Source organism: Nanorana parkeri, unplaced genomic scaffold (genome assembly GCF_000935625.1).
Source record: "Nanorana parkeri isolate BGI_ZX_2015 unplaced genomic scaffold, ASM93562v1 scaffold476, whole genome shotgun sequence".
Lineage (NCBI taxonomy): Eukaryota > Metazoa > Chordata > Amphibia > Anura > Dicroglossidae > Nanorana > Nanorana parkeri.
The window spans coordinates 661,949-685,233 of record NW_017306744.1 but is presented as its reverse complement, the minus strand read 5'-3'; the positions used below and the strand labels follow the sequence as shown (position 1 = coordinate 685,233).

The window sequence follows — 23,285 nt, the reverse complement described above, 5'->3', positions numbered from 1 at the left end:
TCCCCGCATCCCTTCAGATGTGCCTGTTCCTGCCTGGCCCTGAATGATATGTACATGTCAGGCCCTACAGAAGACAGGGTATCCTTCCAGTGATCAGGGCAATCAGGTATGGAGGCGGGAGGGATGGCGGGGACAAGTTAAACTCCGCACAGCCCACCTAAAATTTCGCACAGCCCACCAGAAACCCCACCAGGCCACCTGAGACTTCGCACAGCCCACCGAAAACTTCGCACAGCCCAGCAGAGACCCCACCAGGCCACCTAAGACCCCTACAGCCCACCTGAGACTTCGCACAGCCATTGTCCTATCACATCCCACCTCAAGCTGACACTCAGCTCTGGGAGGCATATTTTGAATGGCTGCTTGGCGCAAGAACTGACAGTGCTGTGCTAGGGGAACACTGAGGAGCCTCTCACCTAGAAAAGTGGAAGGCACACTGGGACCCACTGGCCAATAGTCACAAGCAAATAGTCCCACCGCACTCCTGACCGAGAATCTCCCTGGCGGTAATCCATATATAAATAGCCGCATGTAAAAGACGCAAGCTGATCTGTTGTGAATCTCATACTACACCTCTGTTCTTTTATGTGTCAACTGATGATTAAAGATTGCTGCACAATTGTAATAACTGTACAATGTGTGTCAATCTTGTATATAGCTACCATGACAAATTAATTTTCAGCGGCCTTTATTTGTCTTTTTCATGTATTGTGGAATAGTTGCTGGTGTAATTAGGGATAATGAGATAACGAGAAGTTGTAGGATTATCCACCTTTGCAGAGCAGGATCAATTAACACAAAGACTGGCTAAGTATCTTAGCAGGCCTCAAATCTGAGTGATTTTCTATAAACATTCCAAACAAGTACATACACCACCAAGCTGCTGTAACCCAGCAGTAGCACACCAGCCCTCCTGAATGTGTGCATTTCTATATACCCTTTACAAGTACGTATAAACAATATAATAGTACAAAAACAAATATAAAACAAGTATAAAGAAAGTAGTACTTATAAACAAACACCATAAACGGGTTAGTGATTAAACTTTAAACCATTAATAAAGTTAGACCATTATAATATATTATTAGACTATGATATTAAAGAATATGTGAAGGCTAAATTGGCCCTGTATGTATGAATGTGAGATAGGGACCTTCGACTGTACACTCCTTGACGGCAGGGACTGATGTGAATGTGCACTATGTAAAGTGCTGTGTGAATTGTCGGCGCTATATAATTACCTGTAATAAATAAGGCAATAACAAAGGTCAGTATCCTCATAAAACAACCATGCTATAGCTCACAAAAAAAACTTTAAAATATTTTTTAAAAATTATCTAATTTTATCATCTTATGTTTTTTCATTTGCAGTCTTGTCCCTCCTTGGCCATCTCTCTTCCATAGTGCAGGAAGTCGAATGACATACAGTACAGGAAGTTCCCCGTCTGTGCTGTGTTCCACGAGGCTGTGGCGTAGGGCTGAGCAAAGTGGGGTGGCTTTAAGACAGGTTACAGGACTACAGGCATGCCGGGTGTCCATTAGCAAGCTCAGGGATGGAAATGGACCACACAAGCACGGATCTGCTTCCCTTCTTGGTCATGGTCAGAAGGATGGGGGAACTGCCTGGCAAGGTCCCCAGGAATTTAGGAGGAAAAGACAGTACAGTGGCAGAAAAAGCCATCCTTGGTCATGGTCAGAATGGAGCAGAAGGATGGGGGAACTGGCATGGTCCCCAGGTATATAGGAGGAAAAGACAGTACAGTGGCAGAAGAAGCCATCCTTGATCATGGTCAGAATGGAGCAGAAGGATGGGGGAACTGGCATGGTCCCCAGGTATATAGGAGGAAAAGACAGTACAGTGGCAGAAGAAGCCATCCTTGATCATGGTCAGAATGGAGCAGAAGGATGGGGGAACTGGCATGGTCCCCAGGTATATAGGAGGAAAAGACAGTACAGTGGCAGAAGAAGCCATCCTTGATCATGGTCAGAATGGAGCAGAAGGATGGGGGAACTGGCATGGTCCCCAGGTATATAGGAGGAAAAGACAGTACAGTGGCAGAAGAAGCCATCCTTGATCATGGTCAGAATGGAGCAGAAGGATGGGGGAACTGGCATGGTCCCCAGGTATATAGGAGGAAAAGACAGTACAGTGGCAGAAGAAGCCATCCTTGATCATGGTCAGAATGGAGCAGAAGGATGGGGGAACTGGCATGGTCCCCAGGTATATAGGAGGAAAAGACAGTACAGTGGCAGAAGAAGCCATCCTTGATCATGGTCAGAATGGAGCAGAAGGATGGGGGAACTGGCATGGTCCCCAGGTATATAGGAGGAAAAGACAGTACAGTGGCAGAAGAAGCCATCCTTGATCATGGTCAGAATGGAGCAGAAGGATGGGGGAACTGGCATGGTCCCCAGGTATATAGGAGGAAAAGACAGTACAGTGGCAGAAGAAGCCATCCTTGATCATGGTCAGAATGGAGCAGAAGGATGGGGGAACTGGCATGGTCCCCAGGTATATAGGAGGAAAAGACAGTACAGTGGCAGAAGAAGCCACATGTAAATGATAGTTTGATATAAGAAATGCAATATTAATTGTAAGGATAATACACTGCCTGGCCAAAAAAAGGTCACCACCTGGATTTAGCTAAGCAAATAGGTCAGAGCCTTCCACTGGATAATAGGTCAAAGTTCAGCAATGTTATGTGCCCAAAAAATGAGGTCAGCTGCCTCCCTGAATATACTAAATGACCAGGTTTTTCCATCAATTGATTTTTTTCTTCCCTGGTGGCACGGCATATTCCGAGTTGACAATGCCAGGATTCATCGGGCTCAAATTGTGAAAGAGTTGTTCAGGGAATATGAGACATCATTTTCACTCATGGATTGGACACCACAGAGTCCCGACCTTAACCCCATTGAGAATCTTTGGGATGTGCTGGAGAAGACTTTACACAGTGGTCAGACTCTCCCATCATCACTACACAATCTTGGTGAAAAATGAATGCAACTCTCGATTGAAAAAAAAAATATGCTGTGACGTTGCATAAGCTTATGGAAATGATGCCACGGCAAATGTGTGCCGTAATCAAAGCTAAAGGCGATCCAACTAAATGTTAGAGTGTATGACTTTTTCTTTGGACAGTCAGTGTATACGTGATAAGGTTTGTGATGGTTCTCATATATCCAGGTCATGGTATAGCTTAGAGAAGTCACGTTCAGCTGGACTTGTTCTGTAGTGTTCAGTGCCGGCCTGTGTCGGCACCAGGCGGCCGACACAGCTCGTCCTTGGGGCGGCTTCTCTCCTCCTCACCACTGGCCATCCGACATGACAGCGCTCCCTCGTCCGCAAAGAAGCACTCAGAGAAGCACTCAGAGCTTCTCTCCGCAGAGAAGCACTCAGCAGAGAGGCTTCTCCCCATTCAGAAACGGCTGATAGTAAAATATTTTACTATCAGCAGTGTCGGAATGAATGGAAAGCCTCTGTACTGAGAGCTTCCCATTCATTGAGTGCTGAGGCTGCAGAAAAAGAAATTGAGGATTTGGTGTCTTCAATTTCTTTTCTATTTTAAAAGGGAAATGTCAGGGGTCTGTTAGGACCCCTAATATTTCCCCAAAGCTCCCCAACAGTAAAAAATCTACAAATTTGCATTCATGGCCTGGACATGACTAAAAAAATCCAAAATTAAAAAAAAAGAGGACTTGTAGAATAAAATGTTGTTTGTAGAATTTTTATGTGACACGATATTTGAGCAAATGTTGAGCAAACTTTCAGTCAAAAAAAAATAATAATAATAAATGTAAAAAATGATTTTCAAAAAGTGAAACACACACACACACACACACACACACACACACACACACGCTATACTAAAGAACAATACTACGTAATTTCAGTGAATAAAAAATCATTTTATCCTTTGACTAATGTGATATAACACACGTAGCCATTCTTACCTATGGAGTCTAAGGATATTGGTTGGGGTCATTTTTATTTGCAGCACAGTCTGTGGGTCATTTAAAATTGTACTGCCAAATGTGACCATAGAGGTGAATGGGGCCAAGCTACAAAATAATCCCACTTAAGATGCAAACTTGAGGCTCTACCGTCCTTTTAAATGCGCTTAACCGCAGATCACATTTCGAAGGCTGCCGCCATGTGTAAACAAGGCCTTAAAGGAGAACTATGGGGTCAGGGCTTTTCCCTATAGTTCTTCTAAGGGTAACAGGACGACACAAACACAAACACGACACAAACTAGCTACAGCTCGCGGTATACTGAGACGCCGCAGCCGGGACGGATCCGGACATTACTGGCGAGATCCACCCAGCTGCGGGATTGACAGCTGGCTCTGCCTATCTAGAGGCAGAGCCAGCTGTACCCCGTCCGTTCTGCCAGTCAGCGCTGGAGGATTGGAGCGGGGAGGGGAGGTAATCCCTGCAGGGAGCCGTGAGTGACAGTCACGGCTCTCTGCAGGGACAGGATCGAGAAGTGAGCGAACACCTCCCGATCTACTGAGCCGACCTGTGACCGTCTCATTGTCACACGTGGGCTAGAACTATGAGGCTGAGGGATTTTCAATTTCCAACAAACAAAATCGATTTAGGAATTTTCATTTGACTTTGCAATCATTGATGAGGTGAAATCAATAATCAATTTCGACTACAGTGACAAAAACATTTGGAGGAGCATGTGGGAAAATTTTTCTCACTGCAATGAAATTCTAACAGTGAATGTGGTTGGTTTACGTTCACAAAACTCCATTCATTCCAAAACCTAATGTTAAATGGAAATGAAAATCAAACAAAAATGTAGACAACAATCGCAAAGTCTCTGATCGTATTATTAAACATTCTGACGGGATTTTTTGTACGAACGTTCATTTGAACTTTCGTTACTTTAGTTTCTGGGCACTGATGATTTGCTGTTTTAGTCGTTAGTTGAATTGTGCAGTTTTTTAATCTATACACGGCGAATGTCACCCATATCCGTTTGTAAATACTGTATGTTGTTTTTCCCATCCAGCAACTGTACAGTAAATATGCCTCTATAGGATCTAGTCATCAAGATTCACCCATTTCTCACATAAGATTCAATAGGGAAAAATAGGTGAATCTTGGATGAAAACATTGATTAATAGACCCCTATGTGTCATGTCACAGGTGGGCCAGTGATTAAAAGTCTAAATGTAAACTGGCAACACTAACAAGTGAAAAAAAAAAAAACTATTGGCCTTGTGCAGGGTAAGAGCTGTGAGTGAAAATAGAGTGACACTCAATAAACAATTGCAGCTACAATTTCTAGCACCCCGAGTTGCATTTTCAGCATACTAGTATTCGCTAATTGCTATGTTTTTAGCGCTCGCCGCCACTACACATTAAAAGTGCTTACATTCAGAAAAACTGCTACTATGGCTCACCATTGTGTGCACAGTTTCATAAACGGAGAAGAAAACATTGCTACAAGTCGGCTCGTTGGTCTAGGGGTATGATTCTCGCTTTGGGTGCGAGAGGTCCCGGGTTCAAATCCCGGACGAGCCCTTGTTTTTTTTCTCATGCTCGTCTACTAAAGTGTGTTGAGCAGTACAGATTTATAGGAGAGGTCTTCATAAAGTGTTTAAAATCCTTAGATTTTATTTTTTACTTTGTGTTCCACACAGTTTTTGCTAACAGCTAGAAATCCTTACTAGTGTCACGTAGGCTATGCAGATATTGATAGCGAAAATAATGTAGCAAAATGGTTGCAGCCTTTTTTCAGTGTACACAGGCATGTTTTTTTTCTCTCTAATTGAACTATTCCTGAGACTACAGTAGTTCAGTTCCAGGGAATTGTCGAATGAGTTTTTAACAACATACAACAGTGAGTTTGTTATTAATTAGCAATTTATAGAATGGAAGAAAAGGAGGGCTCGTCCGGGATTTGAACCCGGGACCTCTCGCACCCAAAGCGAGAATCATACCCCTAGACCAACGAGCCGTACATTGTCTTATGCTGCCTATATGTATACAAAGCATGTGGAGGACGTTTTCTCAGTGCAGAACATTTTTAGCATCTCTCGCTGTGTCTTCTTGGCAGAAAATTAAAGGATAAATCTCTTTAGCTGAAACTCATATTGCATTATAAACCCAGAAGAGGGTGTAACCCTTCTTCACCTCCCAAAGTTATGGCTGGACCCTTCTTCACCTCCCAAAGTTATGGCTGGACCCTTCTTCACCTCCCAAAGTTATGGCTGGACCCTTCTTCACCTCCCAAAGTTATGGCTGGAGCCTTCTTCATCTCCCAATATTATGACTGGACCCTTCTTCACCACCTAATGTTAGGCTGGAGTCCCAATCTGTTATTGTTGAACTGGCACCAAAGAGCAGTCCTGGCACATAAAGTATTTAAGTTCACTTCCTTATTGTGAACCAAGAACATTTTTTGTCTTTTTTTTTCTACTACAGTGAATATTGCTATACTGTACAGTAGAACTGTCTGACCTTAAGCAGCCAACTGGACCCCAGACCAAGACATAGATATTTTTGGAAAATATACTTCTGGCATTTGTCAAAGATATCAGACTGCCAGTCCTCTTCTCTGATCGGTGTACCCGGTCAACTTTATATTACATTCCGAATATAAATGTTACAATAACCCAATTTTCTATGACTTGAGTAGAAAAGCTTTACCTTTCCATATGTTTTTTCCCCTGTCCTGATTTGCCCCACCAGTGGTCATTATCTGTGATTCTCCATCATGCTAAGAACTTAACTTCCATAAATCTTTGTCAGTAAGATTACTGGCTGATCCTGATGAGTACTTAAAAGGATTGTAACGAGAAAAAGCCCTATATAATGGAAGGTGAGGGTGACCCAGGGACAGAGGTTTGTACACAGAAAGGTTGGAATGTTGGGTGACGAAGACTTCTACCTCTTTAAGAATGTATCTGATATACTGCCATGGGATGGTCCTCAGTACCATATCGCACCAAGATGGGCATTCACCCTACAGGCAGTTTTTATGGGTGTTGTCTTCATTATCGGCACACCATTAAATGCTATTATATTGGTGGTAACGGTGAAATACAAAAAACTTCGGCAACCACTCAACTACATCTTGGTAAACATCTCAGTGGGTGGCCTTCTCATTTGCATCTTTTCCATTTTTATTGTTTTTGTGAACAGCTGGCAGGGCTACTTCGTGTTTGGGAAGACATTTTGCGGTCTTGAGGCCTTCGTAGGTACGCTTGCAGGTAAGGCAGAAATGGCAGCCATATTGTGACCTAAAATGTAAAGTGAAGACCTGCTTTGCTTGTCTTAAAAGTCTTGCTGGTATTAAATTCCAAATTCTGAGCTGTTGTAGTAACTATATTTATTATTAAAGGCATACCACACTCTTGCTATTGCTCCAGAATTCACGACTTTATTTTCCGTCAGCCGTGTGACTTTGACTAGGTGCCTTGTTTAATTCTACGATTTTTATTATTTGATAAATGTATATTTTCCTGTCTGAATGACCACCGGTGAAAGGAATGAGCTTAATTGTTTTTGCCAATGATTGTTATGTGTCACGGTCCATACGTTTACTGAATGGAGGTTCAATGTTCCATGTTTTTTTTAAGCCAGCCAAACACCAGTAGATTGGCATTCAAAAAGATTCCTTTTCCAAATGTTTGTTCGATTTTCTAATAGTTAATGAGGTCAAACTGACTATCGGTTTTGACCAAAGCAACAATAAAAATAGAAGTAGGCAGACATTTTCTTGAATAAATGAGACCGCAACAGTGAATGTGTTTTTTTTGGGGGGAATGCTATTCAGTACCAAAATCGAATGTTAAAACCAAACAATATTTCGAATGACATCAGTGATGGCATTATCGAATGTAATGATGAGATTTTTCATATGAAAATCTACCAGTGTATGGCCAGCTTTAGTAAGCCTATGGATAGTACAGCTGATTAATCATAGCACAAAGACTTGCCAGATTGGGCAAAATCCCTGTGTATGATACATACCACAACTGAGCATTGGAATTGCTCCCAAGGGAAGCCCTAATGTTGGTGACTGTTACTTTGGGCTGTCAACTTGACTTAGTGTTGGGTCATATAGTGGTCACTATTATGCAGGCCACAGACATGGCACATTTCAGGCAATTACAACCACTCTCAAAATCATCTGAGCAGATCCAGGCAACCTAACCCTGACAGTTTCTGTTCAAAAGCGTTAAATTATAAAAACTGTTGGTGGTAGTTGCCTCAATAAGGCTAGTCACAGAAGGCTCACATTTTGGCCGATACCTGCTGAATGTATGCATGGTCTTGTCACTTAAAAAGCTATTGAGCCAAGTGGCCAAACAGTGACCGGATTCAGTGAGATGCCGTGAATGTTCAGGTTTTTAGGAATTTGCAGGTGCCGTGGCTGTCTGAATACAATAACTGGCACTGGGGAGTCCTCTATATATGTTGTGGATGCAGAGTCAAGTGATTTTCTCTCGCTCATGCTGACGTATGTGTATGTCTAGCTTTAGTTTAGCTTTACCAGGCCCAGATTGAAGGAAATAAAACATGCTTGACCTTGTTTTATGATTTAATATCAGGCCTTGCAGGCCAACACCATTATGATGTTTTATTAAATTTACCAGAAAAAAATGACTTATTTTATGCCATTGGTGGGGGAAGTGTTGTCACAGCCATGTTCCTCCTTCATTGCAGTAAAATGATCTATAGCTAGCCTCAGGTGGGCAGAGTTCTTACATATTTCAGGGAAAGTAGTGAGAGTGGCCATTTGTAGTACTCATCACACAAGTCTACCAAGACGTCTCCCGCTTTGTACATCTCACTAGGTGCCTTGTCAAACATTTCCCTACAATTTCAAGTGTAAGCTAAAGCCACAGCCATGAAGAATCCATGATTTCAATGAGACCCATTCTAGGGTTGCCACCCGGACTGTGCACCTGTTGCCAATGTTATTAATAGGAAAGAGATCATTAGGTGGGTATTTTTTCCTAGATACGGTGGCAACCATAAAGCCTATCTCCGGGCAAACCAAATAAACTACTCTTGAGGTGGGGCTACCCCAGTATTGCAGGGGGTTAACTGCTCGTTTATGCCTAGGGGACTGGATTAAAGCACTTTTACTTACCTGATCCCCGCTCCCTGGGTGGTCACCTCTCACCTTTACCCTAAGGAGAACTATGGGGAAAAGCCTTAACCCCATAGTTTTCCTTTAAGGCCCCTCCGACCAGGTCCGACGGTCAGGTTTTCAGAATTCCAGTGTTAGTCTATGGTAGTGTTTCGCATTCTTTTTTACAGGGTTATTCACTAAAGGGTGAAGAGTTTGGAGAAGGCAGGAGAGGTGAACAATCTAGGACAACATAGCTAAACTGGAAAGTGAGCTGAATTGGAGAATTTTTCCAAATGGGCTATTTTGTCCTAGATTGTTCACTTCTCCTGCCTTCTCCAAACTCTTCACGCTTTAGTGAATAACCCTGTTAGTCAAGGCACACCAGTCTAAAATATCATGGATTTTAAGAGAGACCCTAAGCAAAAACACAAAAAAAGTGGGTTTCCCCCTTCACATCAAAGTGCCCCTCCACCTTCAGAAGCCCCTCTTTCATATCAGAGTGGGATCTAGGTGGGCATGCATCCGTTTACATCCGATTGCTCTCTGACTCTGGTCAGGTCCAGAAAAGCAAATGGATCAGAGTTCCCTTTTGATGGACCTGATTGTGACAGATTGGGGTAATCTGATGTAAACAGACACATGTCCATCGACATTCGATTACCAAAGGGTTCCGCTTTGGTGGACCTGATTGTAGCGGATCGGGGGTAATCTGATGCAAACACGTCCACTGACATCTGACTCTCCATAAACCTAACGGGTCTGGTAAGTTTATTTTTTTACCTCCTTGGTAAGATGGATGGACACGAATGTCACAACGGATGTTCCATTCTGCTCTGATCTGTGCATGGATCCCCTACTGATCGGAACTGCCAGGGCCTGTGTGAAAGGGGCCTAATTGTGTCACAGGGCAATTATTGTGTCACATCTTTTTGTTTCAAAATATTTATTGGATTTTCAAGGTAGAAGTAATTAGACATTTTACATGGTATTTGCCGGCCGCAGTTGGCCACATAAGCAAAGTGTGTCACATCTTTAAGACAATTGTGACAAAGTGAGACAAAATATGTTTACATTCTGATATTTGATGTTTTTATTACTCCGCCAGCTTCTCCAAATATCTTCCCCAGGGCTGCCATCAGGGGGGGGGGTACGGCCGATACTCATGTAAGGGGCCTAGGCAGCCTGGGGGCCCGCCCGGGACCCTTACATGAGCATCGGTCGACAGTGAAAGGCGAGGAGGCGGCCAGGGGCCCGCAGCGCCGGAGGAGGCCTGGCTCTAGCAGTGCAGGGCCCCAGCATTGGCGATCCAGCAGCTTCGAGACAGGCTGGGGCCCCATCAGCACCGCTGCTCATCTGATGTGGGACCGGACGGAAGTGACATTACTTCCAGTCCGGCAGCAGAGGAGGCCAGGTGGGCAGGTAAGAGGAGCTGGGAGGGAGAGAGGGGGATGATGCCCTGATCAGCCCACCTGAGACTCCTGCAGAGCCCACCATAGAGAGTAAGCATCACGAATGGTATATTGCGCTGTATAATATACCATCAGCTATAGAGGAATACAAATCTCAGCAATACATTATACACTGTATGTATAATGTATTGCTAGTATGTGTTGTAGTGTTCTATAGCTGGTGGTATTCTGCATTGTGCTGTATAATGTATAATTGCTGGGATTTGTAGCGCTCTATAGTTGGTGGTATTCTGCATTGATTGCTGTATAATTTTACCCTTTCCATTTCACTTTATTGCACACCACACTTTTTTTTTACTTTCACAGCTCCAAGCTTGACTGTTGTGACTGGCTCAGTGTTCTCTGTACAGCACTGCGATATATGCCAGAGCTATATCAATGTATAATAATAGTGTGTGACTGTGGGGGGACATTAGAGTGTAAGCTCCTCTGTACATAGACTGGTGTAAATGGCTCAGTGTTCTCTGTATAGCACTGTGGAATATGTCAGAGCTATATAATATTATTATTATACAGGAGTTATATAGCTGGTCTAAAGCCATGTAAGGGGCCCCAAAATTTCTGATGGCTGCCCTGATCTTCTGTTGCAGTAAAACACCACCATTTTGTAGGAGAGATAGTTATGATTGTTCTGTCAGAGTTGTTACAGATTCATATACACCTTATTGACACCTACAAGTATCTGTTACACGTTCTGCCATTTGTGACACTACCATGAGACAGATTTCTATGACACGCTTTATGAATTCCAGTGTTCATTATTGTTTTTACCACAGAATGATGATTTCTAGGGGTATCAGAGGAGCAGTACAAGCTGGACTTTCCAGTCTCTCCATTGTGTTTGCTCTTTATGAATACTGTACATTGCTGTGAGTCTTGGTTTCTACTTCTTATTCTTCTACTTCTAGGTCTAGTCACAGGCTGGTCTCTGGCCTTCCTCGCCTTCGAGAGGTATATTGTCATCTGCAAACCGATGGGCAACTTCACCTTCACCTCAAAGCACGCTTTGGCTGTTGTGCTGTGTACATGGGTGATTGGGATTGGGGTGTCGGTACCCCCTTTCCTTGGCTGGAGTAGGTAAGTCATAGTGGTCATATACTATCATTAGGTATATAGGTTCAACAAAGGGAAAGGATATTCCTTCATTTTACTCCTGTCAAAAGTTGGTTACGTAAAGCGACACAAATAATAAATGACTCAGCAGTCTCTGTGCTCAGTAAAGCGACATAGTATTGGAGATCACAATAGCAGCACATCTGAGTAGAAAGCTGAAAGGAGCTTCCGAGGACGACGACATACGTGCGGCGCTGTGGCTTAGTTGGTTAAAGCGCCTGTCTAGTAAACAGGAGATCCTGAGTTCGAATCTCAGCAGTGCCTAACGTTTTCCTGATACTATGTACAAATCCCGAGCTTATGATTTTACAGGCGAACCTAGACCCAACTTGTCATAAAATAACTAAAACTACATCCATTTTTACAATTACATTTAAAACATCTGCAACACAGTCATTTATGATACTAGTATTACAGCCCACATCTCTGCTTGTTGGCAGCTACAGTTCTATTGTTCCCTAACTGACCATTTCTAGGGAGGATGGAAAAATGCAAAGCTGGTGGAGGATTTTGATAGTTGTGGCACTATCTTTTTGTTATAAGCAGATTTTTATGTGCTTTTTTTTTTTGCTGTTGATAATTACATTTTACCTAAAAACTAGAAGTGCAGCAAAAATGTGACAGGTCATGTGATCATGCAGTGTTGTAATATATGACCTGCACTCCATACGGCGTGATGTAGACCTTTAATTACATGCGGCGTTTGAAGGGATGTCACGGATGGCACCTTGCGTACTCAGGAATGGAAGTGAAGGTCACCAGTATTTACAAAGTCCAAAATATATGGATCATATATTCACGAATGTATCCAACTATCACATGCGTAATACAAAGCCAACGCTTCGTGGCCACGCAAGGTCCCCCTCTCAGGGTGACAAAGTGACCTTGAGGGTATTATAGGGTCACTATATCGCCGTGAGGAAGGGACCCTGCGTGGCCCTGAAACATTGGCTTTGTATGACACGTGACAAGTGAGTACATTCACAAATACGTTGTCCATATCCTTTGGACTTTGTGAGTGCTGGTGATCTTCACTTCCATTTCTAAAGTCACATGACTGGGCTCTCACCCTGCTCTTTTCTTTTACTTTGTACTCCCAAAGCCAGTGGAGTGCAATACACATTTGCAAAGAATACATATATAGTATACAGTTGTAAACACAGTCGTGATCAAAGGTTTGCATACCCTGGCAGAAATCATGAAATGCTGGCATTGATATTAAAAATACGACTGATCATGCCAAAAAAATTGTCTTTTATTTAAGGATAGCGATCATATGAAGCCATTTTTTATCACATGGCTCCTTTCTAAATCATAATGATAACAGAAATCACCCAAATGGTCTCGATTAAAAGTTTACATACCCTTGAAAGTTTGGCCGTGTTACAGATACACACGGTGACACACACACAGGTTAAAATGACAATTAAAGGTTAATTTCCCACATCTGTGGCTTTTAAAATTGCAATTAGTGTATGTGTATAAATAGTCAATCGGTTTGTTAGCTCTCACGTGGATGCACTGAGCAGGCTATATACTGAGCCATGGGGAGAAGAAAAGAAATGTCAAAAGACCTGCGTAACAAGGTCATGGAACTTTATAAAGATGGAAAAGGATATAAAAAGAGATCCAAAGCCTTGAAAATGTCAGTCAGTACTGTTCAATTACTTATTAAGAAGTGGAAAATTCGGGGATCACTTGATACCAAGCCAAGGTCAGGTAGACCAAGAAAGATTGCAGCCACAACTGCCAGAAGAATTGTACGGGATACAAAGAAAAACCCACAGGTAACCTCAGAAGAAATACAGGCTGCTCTGGAAAAAGACGGTGTGGTGGTTTCAAGGAGCACAATACAACGATACTTGAACAAAAATGAGCTGCATGGTTGATTGCCAGAAAGAAGACCTTACTGCACCAATGCCACAAAAAAGCTTGGTTACAATATGCCCGACAACACCTTGAGACGCCTCACAGCTTCTGGCAACTGTAATTTGGAGGGGCGAGACCAATATAGAGCTTTCTGGTCATAACCATGAGCGCTATGTATGGAGTGGGTCAACAAGGCCTATAGCGATAACAATACCATCCCCACTGTGAAGCATGGTGGTGTCTCACTGATGTTTTGGAGGTGTGTAAGCTCTATAGGCACGGGGAATGTTGTGAAAATTGATGGCAAGATGAATGCAGCATCTTATCAGAAAATACTGGTAGACAATTTGCATTCTTCTGTACAAAAGCTGTGCATGGGACGCTCTTGCACTTTCCAGCACCACAATGACCCTAGGCACAAGGACAAGTTGACCCTCCAGTGGTTACAGCAGATAAAGGTGAAGGTTCTGAAGGGGCAATCACAGTCTCCTGACCTTAATATCATCGAGTCACTCTGGGATCTCAAACGTGCGGTTCATGCAAGACAACCAAAGACTTTGCAAGACCTAGAGTCGAATGGACAGCTATACCACCTACAAGAATTCGGGGGCCCCATAGACAACTATTACAAAAGACTGCACGCTGTAATTTATGCTAAAGGGGCAATACACAGTATTAAGAACTAAGGGGATGTAGACTTTTGAACAGGACTCATTTCATTTTTTTATTTATGTTTTGTTTTATGATTGATCTGTTATGACCTACAGTTCAATATGGATCCCATAAGAAATCAAAGAAATGTGTTTTGGCTGCTCAATCATGTTTCCTTTACAAATGGTACATATGTTACCAATTCTTCAAGGGTATGCAAACTTCTGAGCACAACTGAATGAGATATATATCCCTAATGGACCAAAGCAATTTTACCATTTCAGCTACTATAGGACTATTTATTCGGTGATAACTTTGCATTTATTAAGATAGGCCGCTTGTTCAGTAGTTTTTTTTATTGCTTTATTGCACCCTTACACCCCACTCCTTTTTGTTTGTAATCTTGTGCTGCTGGAACGCGCCTGCTGGTGATGCTAGAACACCCTCCTTGCTGTCTCTTGTGCTCAAAAAGATTGATGTTAAAATAAATAAACAAAATGCAGATACTAAAAAGTTTCAATTAGTTCCAAACCTGCAGTGGAAGTTTGACTGTGAATGGTTGGTGCAGGAAGCAAAGTTATGCAGGACAGGCTGCAGGAAGTACACTCCTTCCCTTCATACTGGCCCTCCGTGGAGCTGTGCACTCATAGTAAAGTAAATTGAGGGAATTTCTGACTTGAGCGCAGTTGCTGTGTTTGTAGGGTAGCATTACCATTTTACTGAATGCTTTCACTTGTTGCCTTGAACTGCCTTTTATGTTTGTTTCTTTTTTTTTGTGTCTACCTACCTTTCCTGTCCAGGTATATTCCAGAAGGTTTACAATGCTCCTGTGGTCCTGACTGGTATACTATTGGTACAAAATATCGCAGTGAATATTATACGTGGTTCATATTTGTCTTCTGCTTCGTTATCCCCCTGAGCCTGATCTGTTACTCCTATGCCAGACTACTGGGAGCCCTACGTGCGGTAAGTGCTGGGAACATACGCAAGTTTTTATTTTCTAACTTATGGGTGGGCAAACTCCAGCCCTCCAGCTGTGATATTTGCAAATCCCATTATATATCTATCTCTGGAAGTCATGCCTGTGGCTGCGAGAATCTTGCAATGGCTCATGGGATTTGTAGTTCCACAACAGCTGGAGGGTTGGAGTTTGCCCACCCCAGTTTTAACCCCTACTAGAAAAAAACCTCTGATACATAATCAGGTACTTTGGAGGACATAGACTATTCCTTGCATCCATGTTTAGACATCAAATGATTTGTAACCCTTTCTTGGATGAAATGTCAAATCTCATTGCTGTGGCCCCGTTGGGGAGATTTCCACTCACTTCCTCTCCTGCTGACAATGTTATCAAGACAGGAAGGGAGAGATGGGGACATAAGCAGCAATAAAAAAGCTATTGGGGGCTCCACCCTTTCCCTACATTACTAAAAGACAGTTTTTATGTTTGTCTGTGTCCCTCTTGGAGATTTACCCCACATTCCCTGACATGTGTTGTGACAAAGACAAAAAATGAATAAAAAGCTTTCTAAAATATGTCTCAGTATATGAAAACTCTCTCCTAGTTTGGAAGTGAGCTATACTTTAAAGAGCAACTTCACCTTTAGTAAAGTTGCCCTTTAATAAACCCCCATCCCCCTGAGTGCAGCCCTCTTAGGGCAATACTAACCTTCCTTCTCATATCCAGTCATTGTTCCTGCACCATGGCCCTGGTCTGCTCCTGTGCGCATGCACATCACACCCGTATTCATTGCTATGGCCACTCCAAGGGACTCCTGGAGGCCGTTGTGGTTCCAGCTCCCCACAGGAGTGATTGGGGCCACAGTGAATGCGCAGTATGAAGAAGAACTGATCTGGTCCTTGCTAGAACAAAGATTGTGGCTTCAGGGAGGTGGCCTGTATTCACAAGCTGTATTCAAACATTACAGTGCTATCAGCTGGCTCGTTGGTCTAGGGGTATGATTCTCGCTTAGGGTGCGAGAGGTCCCGGGTTCAAATCCCGGACGAGCCCTTGTTTTTTTAACATTACTTGTTTAAGGACACAAGTGGTTAAATATTTATACTAACATACCTCATGAATTCAAAAGTATATGAACATATCTTAGTGAAAAGTGGAACTTCCTTGCATTAACCCTATACACACCATGGAAGTGTATCTATAGACAAAGTTTTCTTTTTTTTGCTTTTTTTTTTTACTGGGGCAAAAAAGAGAAAATCCAAACTTTGGTCTTTGTCTCCAGAACAGAAAGTAAGGAGTAATCTTTCAGTGAAACCCCTGTTTAAAGGAGAACTATGAGGTGAGTGCTTTTCACTCACCTCATAGTTCTAGCCGACCTGTGACAATGAGACTGTCACAGGTCGGCTCAGTAGATCGGGAGGTGAGCGAACACATACCGGGTTCGCTCGCCTCTCGATCCTGTCACGGCTCTCTGCCGTGACAGGGGGAGGGGCTGGATTCCCCTCTCCCCGCTCCGATCTGCCAGCGCTGACTGGCGGAACGGACGGGGGAGGGGGCGGGTACAGCTGGCTCTGCCTCTAGATAGGCAGAGCCAGCTGTCACTCACGCAGCTGGGCGGATCCCGTCATCTACGTCGGGATCCGCTCCGGCTGCGGCATCTCAGTATACCGCGAGCTGTAGCTCGCGGTATACTGAGCTTAGGGTAACAGGAGGACGCTAGTTTGTGTCCTCCCGTTACCCTAAGGAGAACTATGGGGAAAAACACTGACCCCATAGTTCTCCTTTAAGAGGGAATTTCCCCCCACTTATGAAAGATTTCCTCTCCCTTTCTGTTGTATCCCTGGAACAGGAAGTAAGGGTAAATCTCCCCAAGAGGAAACTGGCAAACATTTTATTTTTAGCAACGTCGGAATTGAATACTTGTTTCACGTCACTAAGAAAGTATTGAAGCTAGGATCAGTACAAGAAGATAGGATTTAAATGGGATCACGTTTCTCTGACTGAAGGTTTTCTCATTGAGGCTTCTAAGGGCCCATTCACGCTATGTTATTTTGGTAATACGCATGTTAGATGTGTTGGTGCTATGCAATGTAATTCATTATGAGGCTTGCTGATTGATGTGCGTTGCAGAGCACGGCAATGGACTAACATGTGTAGCGGCAAAATGCTGCATGCGTGACTTTTGGTCTGTTGTGGTACGTTGGGAAGCCCATTCCAATAGGCTATCCTAATGCAATGTGCATGCGTTTAAAGCACCCCAGCGGACCAAGCTGGTGTAAATGGACCTTAAAACATTAACATCTCTACCTTTTTAATAGCTGGTACAATGGAATTCAGGGTAGGCCTAGGCTTCAATCTTGAAAAGAAAACACCACATGTAAATTAATACAGGTACTTTCTCTTAAGAAGGATGGAGGGCGTTTCTTGATGGTACATGTACTGCTGCTGTAGAACTGTGGGGGCTTTTTACTGGTACAGGGGCTTCTGGAAGGAAGGGTAGGCCAATGCAAGCCATTCATGCCATAGCAGTAATTGATGATACAAAGCCGAGCTAATTGAAATACAAATTTCCATTTTGTTCTAACTCTGAGGCCTTTTAACTTTTTTATTTTTACATTTACAGGTTGCGGCACAGCAACAGGAATCAGCCAGTACACAGAAGGCTGAGAGGGAAGTTTCCCGTATGGTCGTAGTTATGGTTGGATCCTTCTGTCTCTGTTATGTTCCCTATGCAGCTATGGCAATGTATATGATTACTAATCGAAACCACGGGCTGGACTTGCGTTTGGTAACCATCCCTGCTTTTTTTTCCAAGAGCGCCTGTGTCTACAACCCTATCATATACTCCTTCATGAACAAACAGGTAACATGGTGACATCACATGACAGGTTTATTTTGGTTGTGGTTTAATCGGATTTTAAGCTTACTGTGCTACCTTTCATTATAAAGCTGCTTGTATTGCAAAGTTCATTTAGGACCCTTACTAAACAACTGCTATGGTACCAGGATGAACTACCTAAGAGAATACATTGCACTAAATCCGAGGAAGAGCACATTTGCTAAGCATGTGTTAAATCATTCCTGTCTATTCATTTACATTACTACAGGGAGAAGCCACAGTTATAGCATTTACATTTTCCCTTGCAATCTCTTTTGAACTGCAGTATTGCAGGGTAACATAGATGGAATTACCAGATGTGTGACAGTTTGCAACGTAGAACTCTTCTGATTCTACAGTAGTACTTCTATAACAATATCATTCTACCCAAGAAACTCATTGTATGGATTGCAACGCCTCTGTTTTAAAACATATTAGACATTAGCAATAGATTCTGATGTGGTAATCAATGTAACATAAATAAAAATAAAGTTTCCGGTTAACGTGTCATTCCCTTTTTCTTTCCCAGTTCCGTGGATGCATCATGGAGACAGTATGCGGCAGACCTATAACTGACGATTCTTCACTGTCTAGCACCAGCCAAAAAACTGAAGTTTCTACAGTATCCCACAGCCAGGTCAGCCCATCTGCCAGCTAGCCACCTTTTGTAAACAAAATCCCAAGATAGATGGTTGCTTTTATGTTATATTGTAACTTGTTTTTAAGTTGTTTCACAGTAAAAGCATTATCAGTTGCATCTTCTAAATGTGTCTAATGATATGTATATAAAAAAAGGAACATAAGGTGTTGTATGTAGAAATATATGCTTTCCAGTTGGTGAAAAGGAACTGCACAAGTGTATTCAAACAGGAGATTCCCCTTTCAACAAAACTGTTGCCAATACTTCTTGAACATGTTAGATTCTAGCAACAAATCTAAAACCTTAGCAGAGACATCCTGAATGTATGAATAAAGTATAAAGTCCTGTTGATATGATAGGGTCCAGGCTGCTGACACCTTTCCTTAGCTACCAGAGACAGAGAAAAGATCTTTGGTGATCAGTTCATATTAATTTTATAACTTTCTTTTTATTAATCAGTTAACATAACATAACAAGGAGTATAAGAACAACCAGCAAAGTAAAATGTTTGATTTATGTGAAATAAAATACAAAACATATTGCAGTGCAAACCTGCATTGTTCCAAACAATCATATCGGAGTCGTAAACACCATCAGTAGATAAAAGGTTAAGACATGAAGAGGCATATTATAGGCAAACAACATAGTGGAAAAAGTACAAAAGGGAAAAATATCAGGAGAGAAGAGGAAAACCAGTAGAGCAAGGGGAAGGAAGGAAGGAAGGGAGAGGAGATAAGGTAAGCACGAAGAAAGACATTGGAGAGGAAATAGGAAGAGGGAGGAAAAGAAAGGAGGAACAGAGTTCTGTGCCCTCCATCCGGCCCAGATCCTGTGAGAGATGATGGTAGAAATTAGGGATGCACCGATACCAAGTACAGTACTCGGTACAATCCAATACTTCTTGAACATGTTAGATTCTAGCAACAAATCTAAAACCTTAGCAGAGACATCCTGAATGTATGAATAAAGTATAAAGTCCTGTTGATATGATAGGGTCCAGGCTGCTGACACCTTTCCTTAGCTACCAGAGACAGAGAAAAGATCTTTGGTGATCAGTTCATATTAATTTTATAACTTTCTTTTTATTAATCAGTTAACATAACATAACAAGGAGTATAAGAACAACCAGCAAAGTAAAATGTTTGATTTATGTGAAATAAAATACAAAACATATTGCAGTGCAAACCTGCATTGTTCCAAACAATCATATCGGAGTCGTAAACACCATCAGTAGATAAAAGGTTAAGACATGAAGAGGCATATTATAGGCAAACAACATAGTGGAAAAAGTACAAAAGGGAAAAATATCAGGAGAGAAGAGGAAAACCAGTAGAGCAAGGGGAAGGAAGGAAGGAAGGGAGAGGAGATAAGGTAAGCACGAAGAAAGACATTGGAGAGGAAATAGGAAGAGGGAGGAAAAGAAAGGAGGAACAGAGTTCTGTGCCCTCCATCCGGCCCAGATCCTGTGAGAGATGATGGTAGAAATTAGGGATGCACCGATACCAAGTACAGTACTCGGTACAAGTACCGATACTTTTCGAGCTCCAAGGCTAGACTAGAGAAAAGTCCAAAAATTAGGAGGCAGCTGTCATTTGTAAGGAGTACTCAGAGCTCCTGGGATTTGTACATCTCTGTTTTAATGTATGATTTTGTTTTTATAAATATAAAGGGATACACCGATACCAGTTTTGCGGGTACAAGTACTGATACTTGCCCAAGTACTTACAAGTACTGATACGGATACATTTTTGTTTATTGTCATGTGACAGTTTTTCTAAAACAATATCTATTAATGATTTCAAGACAGTGGTGGAGCACCAGAGCCAGGTCCCAGCTGCAACCACTGCAACCCTGGTAGTTCTCATAAAAATTCCAAGTATCTGCACTGATACTCAAAGTATCGGTGCATCCCTAGTAAAAATAAGTTAAATAGGGGAGTCCATAAGCCACCAGGAGGACCAGGTTTTCTCAAATGTTACATAAGTGTCCTGTTAAGTATTTAATGTTGAAAGCGTCAAGAATGCATCTATAGAGATCAAGGTTAGAGGGTGGTAGGTTACGCTTCCATTTCAGGGACAGGAGACATCTAGTGGCGGTCAGCATGTGGTTAGCTAGTTTAGTACACTGGTAGAGTGTCTAGGCATGTGTGGGAAAGAGAGACCCAGCCAGCAGTGAACACGGTGGATAACCTCCGGAGTATCAACTAGGTCACCAAGTAAGGTCATTACCTGGCCCCCAGTAATCACAAATTTGAGAACATTCCCAAAAACTGTGATATAAGGCAACATTATTGCACCTTCAGAATACAGAAAGGATTGTTGATATATTTAAGGTTTGCATACTACACTAAAATCACATACTAGAACTACATTAACACTTGAGCATGGGTACAAGCCTTCTTTAGTACATAGGTACAGGCCTTCTCCACAACAGATGAGCAGTTATTCTCTAAATGCGATCTTAAATAGAACCCGTCATTGTTACTGGTGAGCTGCTTTTTAAAGGTACAAATTTTACTTGCTCCACTACATAGGGAGTTACTAACCTGGAACAAGTGAGCACTGGCTTTTAATAAGTGACATGTGAACCCCAGGAACTTACCAATGGATTCAGGGGTACAGTTTAAGGAAAGCTGAAAAGACTATACAAATGCATTATAAAATAAAAGCTCATCCAAGCCCACCCAAATTCCCAGTATTGCTTCTTATCCAACCCAATTTATAAGTATCTGTTGTGCAGGCTTCTTCTAATAGTACCAGAACTTTCTCTCATGAACTTTCTTCTCATAGTGTGAAGTATAGGAGATAAGGCACCTTGATAGAATGTTGTGTAAAGAGGCTCAGTACTATAGCGGCACATACACAGCATTGGTTTTAATATCATCTGGGCATCCTGCAGGTCTTAGTGACATTAAGGTAAAAAAAAATCCCTCCCCATGTTAATGTTAGCACTTCCCTTAAATTATGTCTTTTATTCCGATCTTCCTCTTCTTTCCTGATGTTTTCATCTGTCCCTCCAGCGTTGCGGCGGCTCTCCGATCCAGCGCCGACTCCTCTGTCCCTGCAGGCACTTCTGATCCAGCGGTGTCTGCAGGCGGGTGCACGTGTCCATAGACTTACCTTGCGTCTCTGCTCGTCTCCCGGCCGAGAATTGGAACTGCGCATGCGCCCGCCCCAAGATCCTTTGCGGCCGTATAAGCGGTTCCTGATTCTCGGCGCGGGAGCGCGCAAAGAAAAAAAAAAAGGTACGTTTAAACCGCTGTTTGTGTTTTTTTAATTCTATTTTTAAACTGTTTGCATATATCTACGGCTTCATAGTCAGTATGGTGCAGGGTTGCGGGAAATGTAGTTTTAACTGTGCACAGCAGCCTGTGATTTACACACACTGCTTGCAGAGCACAGAGGCGTAATAGGACTTGAAGCTTTATTCCCTAAGGAAGTGAATGCATGACACCCATGTTATGTCAGTCCCTGCTTGTAATGCTGTTTCTTTCCTAGTAGAGAAGAAGCTGAAACACCCTTTTAAGCATTGGTAGGTGTTCAAAATGCCTGTCAATAGCCCCTTTCATGCACAGCAACTTATTACCTAGGCTGAGTGGTTGGCAGATCGGCCTTGCAGTACTGGGGCTCTTTGGTCAAATACCAGCCAAGATGCTGTTAGTATATTCTTCCTGTGCTTGCATTGGTTTCCTCCAACACTCCAAAGACATGCTGGATGGTTAATCGGTTCTTATTTAATTTTGCCTGTGTGCAAGTTTGTGTGTTAGGTACCATACTTTGTAAGCTCCTGCAGGGCAGAGATGGATGGGAATGTACTGTCCATAATAGAAGTCACCAGCACTCGATGTGTGCAAGAAGTAAAGCACTTTTTATTAAATTGTCACATGCATTATACAGCCAACTTATCGGGGCCACGCAGGGTCCCTTCTTCTGGGCAACATAGTGACGTTACTATGTTGCCCAGATGGGACAGTGCGTGGCCCCAAAACGTTTGCTGTATGACGCATGTGATCATTTAATAAAAAGTTCTTTACTTCTTGCACACATCGAGTGCTGGTGACTTCTATTATGGACTGTATCTGACACGGCGCCGTCTGTGTTATCACTTCAAACACCAACCTGTCATCAAGGTCTGTACGCTGTATGGAGTGCAGTTGATTTCATATTATCATGTACAGTATGTAAAACACTGTGTAAATTGTCAGTGCTATATAAATGCCTTTAATATACCGTATATACTCGAGTATAAGCCGAGTTTTTCTGCCCCGAATCAGTGTTCAATACTTTTTCCCAGTTTTTTGTGGTAAAATTAGGTACCTCGGCTTATATTCGGGGCGTCTTATACTCGAGTATATACAGTATATAAATATTTTGTCTAGTCAGCAGACTGGAAGTATGGAGGTCACCAATCTGTATTACTAATATAATAAAAGGAAAAACTGGGTCATCCACTGTGTTATATGAATCACAAATATATTGTCAGATAAAACGGTTACCATTTATGTTTTTCATATGTGCATTTATCCTTTTTGCTGGAGTTCAGCATGCTGGAGTGTGGGGTTAATAGAAAGAAAAAGGCAAAAGGGATCTTACTGTAAATCAAATTAT

At 42.4% G+C, this 23,285-nt stretch overlaps 1 protein-coding gene and 4 non-coding genes across 5 annotated transcripts; 4 read left to right on the top strand and 1 right to left on the bottom strand.

Moving 5' to 3' along the window:
- The first annotated feature begins 5,466 nt into the window (after nt 1–5,466).
- TRNAP-UGG lies at nt 5,467–5,538 on the top strand. Its single transcript has one exon. It is a non-coding gene; the product is annotated as a tRNA-Pro (tRNA).
- A 364-nt stretch (nt 5,539–5,902) lies between these two features.
- On the bottom strand, nt 5,903–5,974 carry TRNAP-UGG. Its single transcript has one exon. It is a non-coding gene; the product is annotated as a tRNA-Pro (tRNA).
- Nucleotides 5,975–6,863: 889 nt separating this feature from the next.
- On the top strand, nt 6,864–18,801 carry OPN1SW (opsin 1 (cone pigments), short-wave-sensitive). Its single transcript, XM_018560743.1, has 5 exons — nt 6,864–7,229; nt 11,478–11,646; nt 15,003–15,168; nt 17,784–18,023; nt 18,568–18,801. Exons 1-5 carry the CDS (start codon nt 6,884–6,886, stop codon nt 18,694–18,696), a joined length of 1,050 nt encoding a protein of 349 aa, XP_018416245.1. The 5' UTR covers nt 6,864–6,883; the 3' UTR covers nt 18,697–18,801.
- TRNAT-AGU lies at nt 11,873–11,946 on the top strand. Its single transcript has one exon. It is a non-coding gene; the product is annotated as a tRNA-Thr (tRNA).
- Nucleotides 16,142–16,213, top strand: TRNAP-AGG. The gene has a single exon. It is a non-coding gene; the product is annotated as a tRNA-Pro (tRNA).
- Nucleotides 18,802–23,285: the final 4,484 nt, after the last annotated feature.

Bases quoted from the DNA above. Each gene is read 5' to 3' on its own strand.
- OPN1SW (XM_018560743.1), top strand. From the start codon at position 6,884: ATGTTGGGTGACGAAGACTTCTACCTCTTTAAGAATGTATCTGATATA. The intron at 7,230-11,477 runs GTAAGGCAGAAA...TTCTACTTCTAG, and splicing joins CTTCGTAGGTACGCTTGCAG to GTCTAGTCACAGGCTGGTCT. The intron at 18,024-18,567 runs GTAACATGGTGA...TTTCTTTCCCAG, and splicing joins ACTCCTTCATGAACAAACAG to TTCCGTGGATGCATCATGGA.